This window comes from Diadema antillarum, unplaced genomic scaffold (genome assembly GCF_040938485.1).
Source record: "Diadema antillarum isolate AM-2024a unplaced genomic scaffold, OU_Dant_1.0 scf00000115, whole genome shotgun sequence".
Lineage (NCBI taxonomy): Eukaryota > Metazoa > Echinodermata > Echinoidea > Diadematoida > Diadematidae > Diadema > Diadema antillarum.
The window spans coordinates 2,395,621-2,418,331 of NW_027271004.1; the positions used below are offsets into that span (position 1 = coordinate 2,395,621).

Here is a 22,711-nt window from a genome sequence, read left to right on the forward strand (position 1 = left end):
CTATGAAATACCATGGTACTTCTGCTGCCCTGAAAGTACACACCAACTCTATGACGTAAGCACTATAGCTGTCATTCACATGTGCATTACTGGGTGAAGACAGGATGTATGCCAGGTCATATGCATACCCGTGTATATAACAAACTTATCCTTGAGGTTTTGTGGATTTACTACTGCCTGTGAACTTGCTCATTCATACCCCTATCTATCTATGTATCTAGTTATGTATGAATCTACCGTGCTTCCTATCTAATTACAAACATGCCTTCAAAGTACTTCTGATTCAAGTCCCTAACACCCATTGTCAATTCATCTGACATTCATGTATCAATCAATCAATCACTCACTCACTCGATCGATCAATCAATCAATCAATCAACCTACCAGTATCTATCTATCTACCTACCTACCTTCCTACCTATCTACCTACCTACAATGTGTACCTATCTATCTACATATCTATCTATCTATCTATCTATCTATCTATCTATCTATCTATCCATCTATCTATCTACTTCCCTACCTATCTATCTATCTATCTATCTATCTATCTATCTATCTATCTATCTATCTTTCTATCCACCTACCTACCTCCCTATCTACCTATCAACCTACCTTCCTACCTACCTATCTACCTACATATCTATCTATCTGTCTGTCTGTCTGTCTGTCTATCTAACCATCTATCTATACTCTGCTAATTAACGTTTTTTTGATGCAAATACCCTTTATATTTCTTCATATTCTATCATACATTGGTGTGTTATCTAACCTTATGCGCCTTAACCAGTATAATGTTATCGCAGTCATTCTTGCCTCTATCTGTGCATATGCTCCACGAGATCGCGGCATCAAATGAGATGAGCAATCAAGTCTATTCCGCGGAAAAAAAAAAGAACGAAGCAGAGAGCCCAATTTTCTCCGCAAAAAATAAAGCGATGACGAATCTCGTCTTTTGTTTCGTATCTGGCCAAGGCTTCTGCGATGGTGAGGGGGAACTGACAAAGATGGAGCATTTTGGAATTTAGGAAGAAAAAAGGAAAAAAGATAAGGAGTTCACCTGCCAAGCCTCACTGGGATGTGAGCAGGTGGGGAATGAGTGACGTCCTGTGCGGAACTCCTAACGTCACATGACGCAATAATCGAATTAAAAAAACACAATGCTTCCTCATCGGAAACTAAAACAAATGCGGGGAAAGAAAGCTCCGGCTAAAAACGGCGCACACAACTACTCACAAATTGCAAAGATACATCCCCCTCTCTCGACAAACACATACACACACACACACACATTAGACACTCCTCCGCATTGCTGAAAATAATCTCGACTCATTCCCTATACTGTAATTCATCACCCCCAACACACATACACAACACACACACACACACACACACACAAATATATTATATACACCTGCTTTTTGAGAACAGACTAATTCCCAATCAAAAAATGAACCACACACATCCACACACCAACGCTAATTGTGAAAATGAGATGATCTCTATCTATTTCCTTAATTAACTCAAGGACTCTTCTGGTTTTATTGGTGGAATCACCATTTTATGAAGTGGTTCAGGAAATTGCTATGGCATAATATTTCAGTCTTTTGAGCTTCTTCTTTTCTCTGACATAAACTTGCATCAAATAATGTGGGAAAAAAAACCCAACAAAACCTCCGTCAATCTTCCTGCCTTCAAACTTTCTTGCACTCATCAGTTCTTAAATTAGCAATATTTTTTCTAAAGAGACATTCCATACATTGCCAAAAAAAAAGAAGAAGAAGAAGAAAAGAACGGGAAACATCCTTAATTTCCTCCCCTTCGCTTTGATTCTGTGTGAAATACACACACCATATACATGCACACACACAACAGGACAAAGTTCGTATATAAACAGGAATATGCATGCACGCCCATACTGTATACATACGTAAATATCACTGTCTCTCTATATCATATGCCTAGATGATTCTGTCTAGTCCTTAGTTCTTTTTGCCTCCAGCTCCCCACCCCCAACAATTCAATGAGCTTTGCGACGCTGATGTTCACTCACTCATATTCCCTTTCCTGCCACGGTAACAAAACTTGTTTCACTTCCCTCTGTAAGGAGCTACGACAGCTCTTTTTCAGCCTCATGTAACCTCCCCCCCCCCCCCCCCCCCCCCCCACCAATCATCAACGTTTGCGACAAGAGCTCGTTAACCTATAAGTACTCTCACTTGCAATCGTCCAAGATGCATATGAGAGATTTACGGTGGGCAGTTTCCCCCATTGCTGATAAAAGATATGATTGGTTTCTTCCGACACCATTTGTTCACGCCTGTTGATTCGCTGGGGACATTTTGCACAAGTACCCTGGCTGCAGCTTTAATCCATGGACGCCATCAGCAAAGGCTGGAAAAGGACTAGGAATAAATTTCTTTGTTTTGTCATGTTTGGAGAAGTCTACTGAAGCTAGGAAACTCTTACACGTTTATATAAATGAAGCCGACAACTCAGAGGGGATTTAAGATGAAGACTGTTTCTGGAAGGAGCCATATGTATGCCCAACAGTAGCTTTTTTTCTCTCTCTCTTCATAATTCTGAATAGCAGTATGGTCCTGAACTTCAAAAGGGACTGTTATTAGAATTTTTTCTGGCAATCTCCCAGCCTGCCAGGGCAGCGAAATGTCAACTCAGAGAGACTAAAACCTGTAGGCCTCAACCACCTACGCATATCAGCTGGTTTTTGTGTGTTAAACCACTTCACAGGGATATATCCCTGTGAAAGAAGTGAAGTGGGTTCTTCTACGTACATAGGGTATGGCTTTCTTTCTTACACATGGGACTGATGATTTGAAATCTCCTCAGAAAAAAACTTGGCTATGAGAATGAATCGCCTCGCCAAAGGGCACTAACTGCAGGGCTTGGACTGAAATACCATGCATGCATAGAAGCCCATGTGATCAGACTTTATAATACTCGTGTGGTCTTAACTGCTCAACCAAGACAGCTCTTTATAGAAATAAAGCAATGAAAGATGGATGGCAACCCTTATCTAGTATCGTTATCACCAAGTACATCAAATGTCCCAATGTGCCACAACCCCTTCTCCTACATAAACATATCAACCTCTTGATCCACTTGTCCCAATGTGCCACGCCCCCTCACCACGCACACACCATACCAACCCCTTGATCCACTGGTCCCAATGTGCCACGCCCCCTTACACACGCCACACCCACCTCTCGATCCACTTGTCCCTCTCGCTGGCGGAGCGGCAGGAGTAGTACTTGGACCCCAGCGAGGTCTTGATCTGGAAGCAGTGCTCCTGGTTCAGTATGCTGGAGTGCAGCGGCCGCACCACCAGGTCGTTGCCCCCCAGGTCGATGGCCTCCAGGGTGGACTGGGGCCCCAGGTTCAGCGACTCGTGGGACCGCGAGGGTTTGAGGTGGTGGGACCCGAACATGCCGGGGCTGCAGCGGGGAGGTGGAGGAAGAAAGAGATGAAGAGACAGGGTGAGGAGAGGAGGAAACAATACATGAAATAAGGCATACATGTAGTTATGAAATCAAAGAATAATCGGCATCCACACTTGGAACCAACAATGGGCTATACTGATGATTGACAAGTACAATAAACTGATACATCATAACATCTGTGATTTGATTTATTACTAAAAAGGACTTGAAATCTGTCATCTCTATAGTCCCTATTCAGATGGTAGTATATCCACCTCCCTCCAAAATATGCATTAAAATCATAGCACTTAGATAAAAGAATATGCAGAAGTTGAAAGTGGAAGTCAAATGCTCATACTGAGACTGAAAACCTCCCAAGGTAAACAGTCAGAGAACATCTGGGCAATAACACACAAATGAAACCGAAATACCACAAACACACACACACATGCACACAGTGCTATATTCTATGCATTATACACATGACGAAACCATCATAAAGAACATTTCTATTTAATATGAATTGGAAACATTGCAGACTTTCCTCTGAATTGGCGAGTCTTGTACAGACAAAAGTGGAGTGTCATGAATACGGCGAGAACATGACTCAAAATATTCACAACATACATCAAAATGAAATTTACATGGTGATGTTGTGAACTTTACATAAACTGGGTCACTTTGGCACAACAGCTCACTTGAGATTTTTTCTTTACTGAAATCATATTGGCATTTAACGTCTAGTGTAAAAATACTTGTTTCTATGATGAAAAAAAAATCCAAAACTGACAAAATTAATAGACCGCACATGCCATGGGATTATTTGGTATATATGGTAGGTATCATAGGGCAAAGATCACATCCACATTTGTAATGCATTTGCCATCTGTGGATGCATTGGAGGTTCAATTAATCCTTGCACCCAAAACTGCTCCGAAATGTCAGCTGAGCCTGAAATATCGATCCGCGAGAGTCTGGAGCGGTGGCGCTGCCACCTCTGGTTTTGGCATTCCTGATCGCTGCACCAGGCGAGGCGATTCTTAGTCCCCCCCCCCTCCCCCCCCCCCCCCCCCCACCACCACCACCATCACAACCCTCGCATGTTGCAAATCAATCCATATCAAACATGCACATTGATTCCCAAGTTATAATCTACTAATGGATCATCACAACTTTTTCTGATGCACCAATACTGCTATCACATACAAGCCATAATAAAATATGCACTATTCAGGTCTGCTGTAGAAATGTAATAATACCCTACGCTGACGAATATCAAACTGCATAATTTACAATGTACATGGCTTGATGACTACTAAACACAGGGATACTTTTTTTATATGTGTCCTGCTGTTTACGAGGCAAAATTTTGTTAATTGGTTTTTCTTAGTCTTCTTGAGTCAACGCTTTCACGTGGCAATTAATCTGGACGACGCATCCCCGAAAATGCCTGCAACCAATCTCTCCAACCAATCTCGGAGTGAAGAATTGTCACACAATGCCCTGCACTAATGGACATGACGATTTACAGTGAATTCCTCGTCAGCACCTATTTCTGACCATGCCGTCCAACTCGGTCTGTCGGGGGGGGGGGGGGGGGGGGGGGGGGGGGCATGGAATACTCGTAAAGAATAGAGCGGAGCAGTTCCCAGTTCCCAGTAAAAAAAGCATGATGGGATGAGCGAATTGGCGGTGACAGCTGGCGTGTCTCACATTGCCGAGAAGTCACATCGTCACCACGGAACCATCCCTTCGGGCGAAGACCATCGGCTGACTGGACAATTCTGGGAAGCCATCATACCAACGATTAACTCTCCAATTGTCCTTGACTCTGTACATCTCACTTCAAATCATGATGATTGTGAGTATGCATGTGCGTGTGAGTGTGTGTGTGTGTGCAGAGGACAGTATTTTTCTCAAGATCGCACACCAATAACCTGGCATGGCAAGTACTCATGCATTCATTCAAGATTGATTCCAGGTGTACATTATGTAATGCCCTTAAATGCTGTATGCATTCCATCCTTTTAATCTTCTCTGATGACCAGTAACACACACAATATATGGCCTTAAATGTTGCTTTAGACCGAGGACTGATACAGCAGATGTACTTTTCATAGGTCAAGTCTTGTAAAAACATGTTTCTTATCTTGTACTACAATTAGCTGATCGGATTTCATATCCAATGCCTTTGCTGACTGTTATGGTCGCTCAAGAGCAAATTACTATGGCAGAGCCCTGGATTCAATCTCCTTCTTTGTATACTTGAACTGGGTTTCTTTTTCCTTTCTGTCTTTGTTTTTGACTGAAACTGCAACTACACAGGCGCCAATATCCCAGCATACTCCTGCACACTGTGCCATGTAATGTAAGCCATCCAGTTTTTCCCTTCGAATTTAATTTCAGACTTAATAGACCTTGTTCTCATCCGTAGTTATAGCCATTAGAAGATGCCTAGCGTAGTTTAAGCAGTAGTTGCACTTCTCACATTACAAAGAATTGAGAAAAAAAAGGAGATGATATTTAGTGTAACCCAACCTTGTGATAGAGAACTGCCCGCATCGTTCATAAAAAAGTAATAATAAAATCTGTTTATTGGCCTTCCCGTTGCCAAACAACTTGCACTTTGTCAAGCATACAAACAAGCAACATAACCTGTTCAGTTTATCATGCGAAGCATATTGTGAATTAGCGTACAAGATGCTAAGGAACAACTGTATTTTGGGGGTCGCAAAAATGTTGTACTGCATGAGCTCGCACAGACACAAACACTGAAGGCATATAAGTTCTGACAAAAAGAAGAAGAAGGAATAAACCTAGGTCAGCCAAAGCTGTTGATCATGTACAATGTTAACAATCATGTACAGCAGGAGCACCTACCTACATCTTTCTTTCCGACATGTCACTAGTTAATCCTGTCATGTGTTTATTTTTACCAACTTCATTGAGATTGCTTAACCCCCCCCCCCATATTTTTCGCAAGATGTGAAAAGAAAAATTAAAACATGAAACCATGTGGGTCAGGATAAGGTAAGCGACAAATAAGTTCTTGAATTCCTGTTTTGCAGACGGTTATGCAATGCCTCTTAGACTGCCTGCATTTGGTAATATGTTAGCCTACCAGTACAGCACTGCTGTACACTACGGCACGATCCAACCAGCATGAGTGAAATGCTACCCCATCCCCTTTACGTGCATTTGCCCTCATCAAATCATGATTGGATTCTCACACGGTATTCGGTGCCAGTCGACAAGCACAATCTACATGCATGCTGCCTATGGGGGATTTGACTCCACCAAAACCTTTCCAATGGATTAGTCGGGATAACAATTGAGGATGCCATTGTGAACGACGTGTGAATCTCTCCGGGGCCTACAATAATTTCCAAGGGGTGCACCTCTCCCCCCCCCCTCCCCAACCCATCCTAACTTCTGAGTTTCCCTCAAGGTTTAAATAGGTCAAGTTCAGAGGAACAGGAATGACAGGTGTAAAGGAGGATGGGGGGGGGGGAGAGAAGGAGGAAATACCAGAGATTTAGCTGAATCATGGAATAACAATAAGATGACGAAGGCCTTCTAGCTAATAGGGACAGAAGCCATGAGTTGATAGCATCTCGAAGAACTAACGAGGGGGCATTACAGTCACACGCACTTTGATAATGGCATTAAACTGTTTTTGCAGTCACATAGCTAAACTCCTAAGGGTGCACCTGCTATTTGGGAGGGGGTATGGGAGGAGGTGTGTGGTAGCCCAATCAAGTCATAATGATGATCAAATTTGGTTTCACATGCAACGTCTGCATGCTAACCTACAAATCACGACAAAAGTAGATGGCCTTTGAAAAATGGGGCTAGCACAATACAACGATTATGTTTTGATGACAACACTGTCTGAAAGTTATGATAATGACAATCATTTTAGCAGTAACTGGCTGCAATATGTTACAAATTGTTCAGCACATTAATTTCGTTAAAATGACAGCAAGAACCACAACAATTACCAACATCGATATGGGTACAACCGTGTATGTGGGGATTAAAGAAATCATATTTTACTCATAGAAAAAGCAATCAACTAAACGTCAGTCTTTTCCCTGGCAGAGGTTTTGGTTCAAAAGAGATTTTTCGTTTCTTCAACATCATTTTCAACCGCACCATATATCATGTCATAACTAATTTGACTGGAAATTATTAGTATAACGGTAAGAAAGCGCTGAACAACACTTCTCATTATCTCTATTCTCATTATCTCTAAAGTATGTTGGACTTGACAAGGAGCACCATTCCACCATGGACCAACTGTTGCGGCCAAGAAGTCATTATCAAATACTGGCTGATCTCATAGATAACCCAATTTGAAGGTTCTTTTTTTTCTATTTTTGCTTTTTTTTTTGTTCTGGTTGCCTGACGACCAACAAACGGTACCAAAAGTCATCCGTGCCCACGGCGCAACGCTGATGACAAGATAAACTTGATTAGTCTAAAGCAGTCACTAAAACAAACTGCCATCTTTGCCAGGGAGTAAAAAGAGTTCCTGGCCCATCTTCAACAGGTGCTAATTGGGGAACGAGACTCAAACGTTATCTGTGCAAGGGGTAAGCTACAACAGAGCTTGCCATTAGAGTGACTTCGGATACAAGAACAACTGCATGGAGACTGCACCTAATAACCCAATTAGCATTGTCTGACGGGAGGTAAATATTTGCTAAGTTGGCCGTGCCAAGGACACATGTGGCCACGTATAAAACCAAGTAGGCTGTGTCACAATGATCTAGTATAACATGTCAAAAGGAGTATGCAAAGGAGTATGCAATTATTTGCTAGGTAGACAACAAATCCCTGTAGTTGAACCAATCAATACTATTCTATACCATAATCCATGCTCTCGCCCTGCAAATAATACACAGTAAAAATATTTAAACACATGCGACATATCTCTGTCATCAATATGGACTCAGCATCTGCCATTGAAGGGCCAGAGTTATAGGGACAGACATCTACAAAACATCAACATCATCATCACATCGATCACAATTTTGCGTGCTGTCACGCTCAATATCACAGAGTGGAAAAGTTTACCCTTTGGAGCATAAACAACATAGTCTGCATTTAGCATTCCCAGCTTCCACACAGAGACATAGTCATATTGAATTTTTGAGCTGACAAAAACTGGTTTCATGACCTTAATTCCAACAGTATGAAAATGGTCTTGTTTTTGTAAATCAAATCATATTTGAAAACATAAGAGGCAAATCAGTCCCATGAGACCACTACCAAGTACCCATAGAATTCCTCTTCAAATAATTTGTTCTGTTAACGTACAACAAAGTATTTGGAAAGAATCCATGCAACGTCTACAGACTGCGTATCATGATAACTTTGCAAACGTATCTATTATCAACAAAGACTAAATACAGAGTTCAAGTGACTTTGATATCCCATATGCTCAATTCATTGAAATGCCTCCAAGGAAACACATATTTCTTTCAAGAAATTATGAACTTTAACTCATTTCTGCAACAGACTGGTAATCTACCAGTATAAAGGTGAATTAGGACAGTAAGGGTGATAAATTTGAATTTCCCATAAGGTGAAAATATTCCAAGATAAGATACAGTATCACTGATGTAATCCTGCCTTTTGCTTTTAAATGTTATTTGAGGCCAAGAATCCAATATTAAAGAGAAACCATGCGATGCTACAAAAATTGTCACGAGTGAAAGGGTGAGGTAACATTGAGAAAGAAAAATACCTTTCAATTGCATCTTTTTCTGTACTCCACTCCACAACATTTTTGGTCATTCATGGACACTGTTAGAAAATCTATTAAAGTGTTTGGCAAGCGTGAATTAAAAGCTGTGGTAATTAGCACGCAATACATACACTGTAAATTGACTCCCCACAGTCCCACCGCACAACAAACCATTAGAAAAAAAATTGTAGCATGAATAATTTAATCACTCACCAGATCAAAGACAACAACAAAATTAACACAAAAACAGAAACCACTCATTCATCATCTCTGTATCCTTTCTGCTCCCCCCCACCCCCCCCCCCCCCCCCCCCCCCCGTCTGCCTCTGTAGTTGTAACTTACCTAACGTGCATTGAGATAAGGGAGAACATTTTCATTGTCCTTTCCCTTTACACTGGCGGCTCGGCAAGAAAAGTTTAACTCAAAACAATCAGGGGAAATTCCAAAGGAGCAGCCGACACAAATGGACCGCGCGGCCTGCAGGGGGCTTCTCCTGCCAGCTACTGTCCGATGATGGTGATGATGATGATGATGGGCCGCATTCGAAATCGGACACGCTCCTACCGCCGCTGCCGAGATCCCTGTGCCATCCAAACAAATTGCCGGGGAAAACACTTCAAGAGAGATTCCTGATGCTAGTCCTCGAGAGATGGTCCCTGCTCACTTGCACTTGTGGGCAAAGAGAAGGGCGGGAGATATGTTTTATGACTGAATTACTGAAGTCATGCTGAGTACATGCCTGGTGAAATCACATGGAGAAGTCCATATTTGGGGGAAGCGCCCTCGTTATTTCTTCCAAGGTGGGAAGAAGAGAAGCGGGGAGGACAAGGAGGGGGGAAAATGTGTGTGTGTGTGTGTGCGGTCGGGCAGGCTGTAAACGGTGCAACTGATCCGGCGGTGAGACAGACTCAGCAGAGAGACGAGAGAGAGGGAGGAAGGGAGAGGGGACTGGGAATATCAGCAAACTTCTGCTGGTAGGGGGGAAGGGGTGAAAGTGCGCCGGGCTCCGCGACAAATCGACAAATTACCGCTCACTGCTGCCGGGAGGGAAAGTCGGAGCACACACACACACACACGAGGTGTAATTAAGTCAGAAAGGGAAACTCTGGCTGATAGACTCTGACTCCCAGTCACTCCGTGCCAAACTGCAAAGTCGAGCTCGCTACATCACCCACTCATCGACGCAGAGTGAATCATGCCGCAACAATTCGGCAACACGCTCACCGCTCAACGTCACAACTGATCAATAACTCGGGATCTACTGGGCATCGGGTGGAGATATCGTTGGAACTCATGGGCCGCTCGCATCGACAGTGGCACTTGCAGAGAGGGGGCTTCAGCTTGATGACAGGCCCAATAATTATCTGAATCAATCAAGGGCCTGTTAACGATCTGTTCCTCACATCATCAAACTACATAACAAGAACAACCTAAACTCCAAACAAATACACACACACACACACATACATACATCATGATACATCATCTACTGGGTCCCAGAGCTGAACATAATGACATGGCAAATATTAAGATGCCACTCTCAGCCAAAGGAATGGTGGATTTTAAAAAAAAAAAATTGCTGCATGCTTCCACGCTATCTATAGTCTGACAGATCAACATGAAAGTAAACATTCCCCCCCCCCCCCCCCCGAACATTACTTTCTTAATTTCAATGAATTTACTTCACCCATTTGCCTTTTACTTACAAACTTTACAAGCGAAAGGAATATAAATGAATACTGTAAGACCAGAAATATTCACAGCATGACATTTTCGCGAATTGTCACTGGCATTCAATACATAATGTGAAGACAAGAACTTGCGCGGGGATTTAAATTTGGCAAAATCTTGGCTCTCGCGAAATTAAAATGCACACGAAAACTTCTGGTTTTAGTCCAAGTTGTTTATTAAAATACTTTTCTATCAAATGACAATAATTGTCTTGTTTTATCAATGAATGCCTTTTGGTGGCATCTTTTCTTTTTAAATTTTAATAGCCGGCAATAACCAAACTGGAGCTCTACATGCATATATTAGCAAATCAATGGCCTATTATGATTTTTATTTTCAATTTGAACATTCAAGACCCCTAGAATCCCTGTCTGATTAACAGGAAAAGATGTAGCTATCTAATGTAAAGAAGAGGCCAGCTTGCTATACACTTGACAATAAAAAAAAACAGAAGAAAAGAAGAAAAAAGAAGCAACAACAAACCCTTACTTCCTGCGTTAGCGATCCTGTGCCTTGCCAGACGGAAGTTGACATTGTCCTACCGCATGCACATTCCCATGTCTACCACCTTTCCTAGCTAAGCAAAGCTTAACATGTAAAATTCCATCTACACCGCCATGCTAAGAGCCTATTAGAAGACTCATATCCATTAACCCATCGAGAACGAGTTGATTTTGCTATAACACACATTTCCCATATAGACACCTGCCCCAGTATACTTGGGGGGGGGGGGGGGGGAGAGTGACTAGTCTTCAACAGGTTAAGATTGTTTCAAGTGGTACATCATGTCCGCTTGCTCTAAGAGGTGTTCTATGCTAGTTGCAACTCTTTCCTTCCAGTCTTGTTTGGTAATGGATACTGCAAAATGAGGAATGTTCGCGTGCATTTTAATTTTGCGAATTTCGTGAGCGTTACTATTCGCGAAATTAAAATGCACGCGAAAGTTCTTGCCTACACTGTATGCATTGAATGCCAGTGGCAGTTCGCGAAAATTTCATGCCGCAAAAAAGGCCGTCAGCTCCAATTCGCGAAAAATTCATGCCGCGAATATATCATGTTTTACAGTAATCGCTTGCTTTTATCCGCTGACAATATTGTTTAATATCATAATCATTATTTCTTGACATTAATGTATTTTGTCTGCCTTACCATAAAGGGGTAGTTCCCAGATAATGTCCAAATAAACCGCTGCTCATGAGGAGCCTCACATCACAGTACATGGGACTTAAATGTGCAGGCTGACTTCTATGATTTATACAGTCATGTGCATATGTGTGCATACATATCACTTAAAAAGTTACCAAATTCATTCATTTCTAGCATCAAGCATCAGATCAAAATCTACTGTTTGCTATAACAAACTGTAAGTGGTGTCTTGCCGAAGCAAATTGAACAGCCTTGGGCATCTACATTGTAAACCCTCAGAAAAAAAGGCATTCACTAGAGAAAGTTAATCCAAGAAAATTAGTAGTAGCTGAATAAAGCCAGGTGGCTGCTACAGACGGGCGGAAAATGGGAAAAGTTTGACTGTACGCTACAATATCGGCAAACTGCGACACCAAACAATTCTGCGTTGTTGCAAAATGCCACCGGCGGCGACGACAACGTCCGTGTGTGCGTGAAGGGGTTAAACGGGGTGAATCGACCGGGGTCGCGGAACGAGGTGAAAGAGTTTGTGGTAACCCCATGTCTTCGTAAAATATTAACGACGACTGCCCCCGATGTTTCACTCCCCAGATTGTCCCGACGCTCGCCAGCTAATGAACCAGACAGAGCTTCTCGGCCAAGCTAATGGAGGCAGAAAATGAAATTATAATGACACGGCATCGCAGCAGCCTCGTCCATCTTGCCATACTCGGAGTTATCTCTTCCACCTTTGCAGAGGAAACGTTAAAAAAGAAAAAAAGTGCAATATTTAAAGCCCCAACTCAGTATTGATAGGAGTGATTTAATGACAAAAATGAAGCTGACTAAATTATGTTCTATTTTTCAGGCTTTCAAGAAGCACATAGAGATCTCAGCACTAAAAAAATGTATATTCTTTTGTTCTTTTTTTTTCTTACAGCAATTTTTTTCTTACTAAGTTGAGCCTTCAAACTCATACAATTTCTGCTTTATCTGCTTATTCAGTTCGGAATCAAACTAAGATATTACATCACTTGAATTAGAAAAGCATGTGCTAAAATGATGGCCAAAAGAGATATGGTATCTTCTACGGGTCATACTGCATGGAGATTTTTATATTTCTCCCTCTTTCACTCTTTGTTTCATTAAAACTATGAGGAGGAATAATTTTCTATAACCCTACAAATATGTTACACACTCTATGCTTTTGCCACGACTCTTTGGCTTGCTGGCTAAAGTCGACTTAAAACCCTGCTCATAATTTTGCCACCAATCCATTTTTACCATGAAATTCTTTCCATCCTAGTTGGCTGCTCAATATTTCAACTGCATTAAAAGCATTCCAGCACCTTGTAATGCAATTATACCGACTGCCAATTCTAGCGATTAAAATGCCCAACGTTTTGTAGAGTCTCTGCGAGCAGCTGTATGTGTGTCATAATAGTCCTGTGTCTGAACTAGTCGTGACCCTCATCAAACCCACTAGCACTCCCACGGATAGAGTGCATTTATTTTATCGCCCACACGATAAACTTTCAGGAACAATCAGAATTGACCTTGGTACTCTTGTACACAGAATCTACTCTGCGCTTCCCAGCACAGAATTTCACTAGGTGCACAGCTTGGTTGAGACGAGCAATCATTAAAGGCATAATTTACCATTTGCAGATAAAACAAAAACCCAGCATTAGTGCTTCAAAATAGTTCTAAAATGTGAGTAAGGGCTAGAAACAACCACTGTAAAAATTTGACTCCGTATAATCGATGTTAAGTGTTGTTAAATGCACAAAATGTGAACAATAGTTATAATAAAAATGTTTCCAGATTAAACTGTCTACAGTTATGGTTTATTGAGAAAAACACTGATATCTCCTCATATTTTAGCCTTTATTGCAAAAATTTCATATGGTAGGATTTTTTTTATATTAACAGACCTACACATATGCATCAAATGTGATATCTTGAAAAATTTTGAAATCACTACTCCCAAAGGTAAACTGGACCTTTAAAGGGGCATTCCAAATGACTTTCATAATTTCACATCAGGTAGTACATAAATCGACAGCTCCGAGTATAGATTTGTGGAATTTCTTGTGATCTTTGAGCAGAGAAACCAATACTCCGAAAAAAATTTAAACAAATTACACTGAACAGTCTTGGTGACAAAGGAGGCTCACATAATTCAGAAATGTAGCAGTGTAATTCCATGACAATTACCACTTGATTGACAAGTTCACCTGTGGTGTAGAATGTATGCATACATTGTACATTCTTCTTTTGTTATTTCCTTGAGCCCCAACTCATGCATTCTTATGGTGATGTTATCATCCTTGTTCATTGCAATTTGCTATAAATTTTGAAAACATTCTTATTCCTCATCCCAATCACTATAAATTCTGAAACACTGTGGTCAGTATAAGTAATTTATCGTTGTTCATATGTAAAAATCGGAAAATCATCCAGGTTTCCTTTAATTGATTACAGTGTCAGCAATGAAAAAAAAAATTGTGGATGTTTGTTTAAATTTTGACAAGATATGCCTACATGGATCTCTGAATTTTTGCAATCCATCAGCATTGCTACCAGGAGCACTGTGGTTTGCAGAGTAGAAACCCACACATTGCATTGTAATTGTGTAAGAAATCAACATTATTGTCCCAAATAAGGCCTCAATGAAATCTCAATCCAATTTGTTATACACACATTGCTCTTTATCCCCTGCAGGGCAAAATGTGTTGCACATGGAGGCCCATTGAAATTGAAATATTGGAATCTTTACAGAAGGCTAGGCTGAACAATCCATTCACACAATTTCATCTGTGAATAATTCAACATGCTCACTTTTCCTGGTGATAGATAGGCCCCACATTATTCATTGGCTGCATTCTTCAGTCAATTTGTATGACTCAAGACTATAATCATACAATTAGGAAGTTTTTTTTTTTATTATTTACAGGCTTTAAAGGCACACACACCAACACCCTCACACATTTAAGCATGACCATACGCAACACACAGCTATATTCACACACACACATACATAAGACACACACAGTATACACTACAACCACAAATACACAAAACATACACATATAGGCTACATAGGCCCATATACTACACGTACACTGACACAAACACAAAAGACAAACAAACACACATACACACAGAGAAATGCTATTTTATGTACTACATACGTACATAGGTAAATGTCCTTGTCAGCTAAAATAAAGAGAGAAAAAAAAAAACACCAAACCAAACCAGAACAAAACAAAACCCAACCCTAAGCAAACCCACAGATATCACATACATGTATACATGAATGCCATACAGTCAAGATCAACTTTCACTTACACAATACCCAAAGCACTCAAAACTTACACTTGACAGAAGAGACTCCCATTCTATACACAATGCAATTTTCACACTCATAATCAGACGTCTCATGAACAAAGCAGGCTTGTAAGTCTCGGAGGGAAGTGCGACACACTGAAAATATAAATCTCATCATTACTTTAGCACAAAGTGAACAAACACTCTCAGATGTCTGAATGTGCTAATTACTCGGCAATACAGATTGCACACAATGTTATAGCAAGGGCTTTGAGTCTTCATCCACTGCTCATGTGTTGTAAATTATATGTTCTTTACAGTAAAGTTTATGGAAATCATCATCTTTGCTGGAAAGGACAGGTTTTACGATGGATCTTGACAAGTATACGATCACTTTTTTAATAGAAAGATCAAAGAAAAAGAGTACTTTACTACCCCTACTCTTGAAACAATTCTTTGCAGTCTTCGAAGTGGCATTATAAAAAAATCAAAGAATTTTCAGTGAGTACTGCTAACTTCTGCAGATCAAACATCAATAAATTCTCTTCATGAATTGGTCTTCAGTTCAGTAGGCGCATTAAATCACTTTTGATGCTTGACGAGCAAGCAAGCAAACAAACAAACAAACATACACACAAACAAACAAACAATCAAATTACGCATCTCAGTTGTAGAGGCAGAACGAACGGTCCTAAAATTGAAGCAATTTAAACTCACCTCTCAAATTCCTCGATGTCCTCTCTGGTTGGTCTGAAATGTTGGCGCTCGGAACGCTCAAATTTTCCCACACTCTTTGTGCGCTTCAGCGCCTTTTTCATGCGAAGTGGGATGCCCTGCAAGGGTAATAAAGAAGACAAGATCACAATAAATGTTAGTTCGTTAAAAAAACTTCTAGATGACTGTGTTCCAGACAGAATCATCAGAGCAACAAAAATGCAAACAGATGCACAAACAAATTATGTTTTCTTACTGGTTGTAATTTTTTTTTTTTGGGGGGGGGGGGGGGTGGTGGGGAGGGGGCAAAAAGAAGCGATAATGTCCGACTGATGATCTGAAGCAGGTGAATAGACTGAGGGGATGAAAATCTTAAGAGATCGCAATTTACCCATCTTCTTCGCTCATCTCTTCTACTCTTACAGAGGGGAATGCGAGTCAAAACTCCATGTGAGGAAATGAAGAAGACATGGCCTGAATGAATTAATAATAATATCAACTGGTAATATCAATAATGATAACAATCATAATAATGACAACAATAACAGTAATCATCATCATCATCTTCATAATTATAGCCATTAAAGGACTATGACTATGCCAAACTTTTATGCATGTGCTTAGATGGAAAAGGGCATTAGTTCCAAACTTTCATTTGAAGAAGTAAAAAAACAAGGGGGGGGGGGGGAGAAACAACGTATAAATGCATGTCAACATGTGTGCCACACAGTTAAAGACCAATCCATGTCTTTCTTCACAAATACCAACACAACTGATTACATCACAAAACAATGAATGCTGTTGGTCATGACAGAAAACTTTTTGGGGGGCCAAAAATTATAATTCCTGACAGAAATTACCACTCCTCCCCCCCCCCCCAAAAAAAAAAAGAAAGAAAAAAAGAAAGAAAGAGAGCTATGAATCAATTACATAAACAATCAAATGAAATAAAAAAACTACAAACAAATATAAACAAATATAAACCACACACATCAAATGAGAGAATAATTCTTACAAGAGGCATCCCAATTGTACAGCAGAGAGCAGACGACATTAACAATATTCCTGATCACTGTGAATGGTTGTAGATGAATGACGATGATCACAGAGACATTTCTCTTTTACTCAAAAGAGGGGAGCTGACGTACTACTACTACCACTACTACCAATACTGGCTGAATACCAAAGTTTTTGTAAGACTTCCTGAAATTGCGTCAAGCGAGAAAATCCCGGTCATGAATGGGGGTTTGAGTTGAGGCGAGTGTCTATACCAAGAAGTCATTCATGATGTGTCCCTGTTCTTTTCTTTTGTTGTTTATTGACCTCCACTCAGCCATGTCACTGGGTTACCATAGCCAACCTGTCACTGCTGCCGACATTTTTGCCGAGCAAATCACGGCTCTCCATAATCCCCTCGCTTCGGGGGCAGTCACTACCATTGACTACCGAATCTACAGAGAGAGTATTATATTTGGGGGCAATGCCGGGTCTCAATGCCACTGTTTGATGAGTCACTGTATTCCTTGAAAAAGAGCGTGTTTCTTTCTTTTTATCTCTGGGGCTGCATTGAATATTTCATGTATGAATTAAGCATGGAATTCTTTTTCCTAGCATAAAATGAGGTCGAAGGTCAAAGTCTCTGGTTGGTGTAGCAGACGGTTTGTTTATTTTGCTGTCTCTTCCACGAATTTGATATGTGGGCCAGCGGCCCACACTCTTTGTGGCGCGTGACTGTGCAGATATCATTCGATACTGTGGTGTAAATTCTGACCGCTCTAACATTTGCATACTGCAATACCCAAGACCATCTTTTGACCAAAATAAATAGGGCCTACATCACAAAGGTGTATTTGGAATATCTTATGAGTTCATCTAAGAATGATTTTCAGTATATGTGTGATGTTGACATGAAGAACAAATACACTGTCTCTCAAAATCAAACAGAACTTAACTTGTGGAAATAATTGTCTGTACAAAAATATATATAAATCTTCTCAAAATAATGTATTCCCACAAAAGACAAGTTGATCTTTCATATTTCATTCACTATGGAAGAAAACATCACTTTGCTTTCATACAGTTTTGTATTAATGCACAGAAATACCTCATACTCCAAGTATGAGACCACGACACAACTGATTTATATGGAGCTGATGCTTGTTTGGGTCTGCCACACATTTGTGTTGGGCAAGTATAAAAATGTGCGAGAGCATTGAACTTTGCAGGGCAAGAATACAATGTACTTCAGTATTAACCCGTAATGTGCCCAGGCCCTTCAGGTTAAAGGGGACCTCCGGATGATTTTCAGACTTTTACATGTGAACAACTATAAATTAGTTAAACTGAGTACAGAGTTTCAGAATTTTTAGTGATTGGGATGAGGAATGAGAATGTTTTCAAAATCTATAACAAATTGCAATGAACAAGGATGATGACATAAGCAGTCTCACCAAAGTAATGCATGAGTTGGGGCTCAAGGAAGCAGAACATAAGAAGAAGGCATGCATAGATTTTTCACAGGTGAACTTGTTAAACAAGCAGTATTGTAATGGAATTAGACTGCTACATTTCTGAAATATATGAGGCTCTGATGTCATCAACACTGTTCAGTGTAATTTAAGATTTCTAATTTATTGGTTTCTCTGCTCAAGGACCACAACAAATTCCAGAAATCTATACATGGAACTGTCGATTTATGTATTACATGATGTGAAATTATGAAAATCGTCCGGAATGCTCCTTTAACTTGCAAAGCTTTTACATCAGCACTACTCAGAAGTCCATTCACACTTGATCTACGAAGTTGTAAAGTTAGCATGCCAACTTGGGTGTACAGTGTACATGTACATAGCAAATGTTCCTCGGCCAAATAGGAAGGCCATACCGACACAACAGGGATAAGATAAACTCTATCTACTGACAATCAGTTTCCAGTCCTCTGTGCCGATCGTAAGAAAAAGCACAGTGCAGGTCTAAAACACGTACACTGTAGGTGCATTCACATTTGAAATACAGCGGTGCTAATAAATATCTCCATAATTTCTTGGCAACACTTTCATTTATAAAATACCACATGGCATTTCTGGTACAAGCATTGTGCATACAGTGCACATCTCTTACGGGAAAAAGACAGGAAGTGTGTCAGTGAGAAACACACCACTGTATGATCATTGGTACTTTGTGGCATGATTCACACTCAAATCTTGCAAGCATATTTTGTTTAAAGTTTGAATTATTACCCTAGATTACCACAACATTTTGCTTTGTAGGGCCTATTTTGCGGTGTAGGCCTACTTGCGTTAAACATTATGAGTCAATGCACAAAATACTGTTATAGTATTTTATCACCAATGATCAAGTGAATGCACCCAGGGCAGAAGTTTTCCCCAAAGTTCTAGGACAGTGAGGTAAAGGAGTATGATCGACGTGAGCTTGGATTCTTTCATCTTCCCAAATAGATGCATGCATGCAAAAATGGATACAGAGTATATTCTGCTCCAAAAAGTTTTGAAGTCAGTATAAACTGATCTATCACACCATAAATAGAGGAAGCCCTTTAAAAGGACAATCAGCAAATTTTGTATCATTCTTGACTTTTATCCAAGAGGAAGATAACTTTGTTCATGGGGACAGCTGATAACATGGTTCAGCCATGAAAAAAAAAAATATCTCAAAGACAATACGGATGACACTGGAGATAGCAACATTGAGGACTTGATCCGCGGAGGTCATTTTCCTTCAAACACAACAGCCCAACTCTTCCCAAGGACTAAGGAAAACATCTGAACAAATACTACACGGTCAGAAATCATCTCTTTTTTTTTTAGGCAGACGTCCTTTGCTCACAAACCTTCAACATCAGAAAGATCCGGATATGAATCTTCATTCACGCAGCCAAAATAAACACAGCACTCTTGGGCTAATCTCCACATTCTTGGGCGCCAAAGTACAAAGTACGCAGAGAAAGAGAGTATTCATCTCACACAATGTTAATTGCTCTACTTCCGCTGTCCAATTGGTTAAACTGCGCTGGGCGTCAAAAAGTAAAGTTCTCTATCATGTCTATATAATGCATCCTTGTCATAAAACTGCCCCAGACCTATGCCCAGACAAAATACCTCAAGAGGTATATGAGCGTTGCTAGGCAACAAGAGCGATTTGAGCTGTGTTTCGGCACACGTATCACTTTCAGCAACAGAAACTTTTTACTTTCATACCACTTATCATCAAGTACTTTTCATTTTTTTTTTCATACAACATGCAATACTGTGCAGAAGAAAAAAATGGACTACATTACACAAACATTAAGTATCAACTTCTATCAATGATTCAACCACCATATCAACTCTCTCTGTGTTTCGTAAGTGACAGCATACAAAATATCTGCATAGCCATGTATCCCTTTCAATCACGCTGAAATCATTCTTTGATACGTAAAACTTCAAATGAACAACCAAAAAACCCTCCCCCCAAAACCAAGGAACAAGAAGAGAAGTCAAAAGTTTCTGACATTGACTGAAAAATAAAAACAGAGACAAATGTCAAAACTAATGCAGGGAGATAGCATTATGTTGTTATGATGCAGCAATAAAGTTAACAAGGTCATCTCGTTTGATGGCTCGGACTAATGGTATCACCGAGTTCCCCTGCGTGGCATTCTGAAGTGTATCACGTCAAAAGGATATCTATCACAAATGCCCTAATTTGGGCACATTTGGCGTAAAGGCGAGACAGGCACTCAAAGTTTTAGAATAGTTTATTGCCCTCCAATAAGAGTCGATGAGGTCTCGCTGGAAAGCGCTGCCGCCGCGACAAATTTGCTCTCCTTCGGTGCGTTCGTTCACGGTGAGAGAAGATTCACGGCGGAAAGAGCATGGCCCCCGAAAAATTGCCCCCATAAATCAGTGCCGTTATGCCCCATTGTTTGACAGTTCTCCCAGCCTGTTCCGAATCCGTCAGGAACGAGGAAGAAATCAAATATACTGCGATAAATGAATGGATTTGAATCACACTGTAGAATACATACCCCCTCCCCAAAAGAAGGGGGAAGAGGAAGAAGAGGAGGAAGAGGAGGAGGAAGAGGAGGAGGAGGAGGCGGAGGAGAAGGAGGAGCTCTGTGTGGATTTGGTCCTTAGAAGAGTCAATGACGGAAATTAAATACGTACACTGTACGCTAGCATTCAATTCTGAATTTTCGACACGAATGTGACATAAGAAATAAAAATTTGTATTCAACTTGAGCTAGAGAAGCTCAACTTTAAAAGAGAAAACAAAAACTGAAAAAAAAAATGACACAAGACATGAGTTCAAAAGCTTCCGATGGAGAAAAGATGATAGTCCCAGCCCTGTGATGAAACCCAGATGTTGTACGAAGCCAATTTTAGAGGAACAATGTCATACAGAAAAAGAATATCAGAAAGTATAGCTGTGAATAAAGTCGATTAAAAAAAAATACTCATCTGAAGTCATCACTGTGATAAAAACTTGTAGAACCTCTCCTTCTGATACTTGAAAGTGGGAAGCTACAATATGTATTTCTTTATTTCCTTTGTTTCATGATATGTGCATTGTTTTTTAGACTTACCACATACATGTCGTCTTTGCTGCCTCGCTTTTGAGGCCGCACTTTCCCTCTCGGCTGATTCTGATCCATCTTTTGTACCAGTTAGCACTACAGGGTATCGGCAAACATAAATGATTGGCCCTATGCGGTACCATAGAATCGAATGAGGCAGAAATAGGTTTCCAGTCGGGTGGTGGGATGGTGGTTCATATACCGCTATACCATAAAGTCCTTCCCTTGATGGTCTAAAGTTACTGAAAGTCACTCCAAGTCAAACTTTAAGTGGGTGCACACATGAAAGACATAAAAGCATGAAAACCACCATGTACATTCGTATCATACACAGAAATGTCCGACTAATTGCTAATCATTATGGTGTGTGCCAGGCAGCCAGGTCAGGCATGCGAGAAGGGGAGGTGATTGCTATTCAAGGAAAATGGCACATCCATCACCAAATTCTGCCCCACTCGGACCAGCTGCTAGGCGCACTTGTCGTTTCATGTATTTGTTGTCATCTTAGAAGAATGAAGAAAAAAACAAACAAACAAACAACAAATTGGCAGAAACCAGAGAGAAAGAGATAGAGATCCCCGTGAGTGCCAACCCCTCTGTCCGACCATGGAAATGCACCACCTCCTGCCTTGCCTGACACCATGCGATGAATTATTTATTGCAGCGGGCAGGCAGCTCCCGTGGACGTGGGACTTGATTCGATCGCCACGCACATCAACAACTGGCAGATTCTACCCCGCGTTCGATGGTGGGATACCACAACGCTATCATGGATAGTATCCCTTCAAACAATGAAAAGAAACTGCGATGTGCTCCTTTCAGATACCACTGTGATATACCACTTTTCTTCCATGCAATGATGAATATCTTCCTTTCTCAGGGCACTGTCATAGCTTCCTTTCCTAAAACGCTGTGATAATTTCCTTTCCAAAATATCCTACGATAATGTCCTTTCCAATGATGTTGTGATAGTTTCCCTTTCCAGCAACACCCTATGGTTTTCCCACAGCGAGTGAGCTTCTATCGTCGACTTCCACCAGAAG

The 22,711-nt window shown here is 40.7% G+C and overlaps 1 protein-coding gene across 1 annotated transcript in view; it reads right to left on the reverse strand.

Moving 5' to 3' along the window:
- Positions 1–22,711, reverse strand: part of LOC139719836 (uncharacterized) — a 341,386-nt gene that overhangs the window by 54,415 nt on the left and 264,260 nt on the right. The window contains exons 5-6 of the mRNA XM_071631222.1: positions 16,097–16,212; positions 3,225–3,455 (exon numbers count right to left, since the gene is read on the reverse strand). Coding sequence (XP_071487323.1) covers positions 3,225–3,455; positions 16,097–16,212 — 347 coding nt within the window. The remainder of the gene's footprint in view (positions 1–3,224; positions 3,456–16,096; positions 16,213–22,711) is intronic.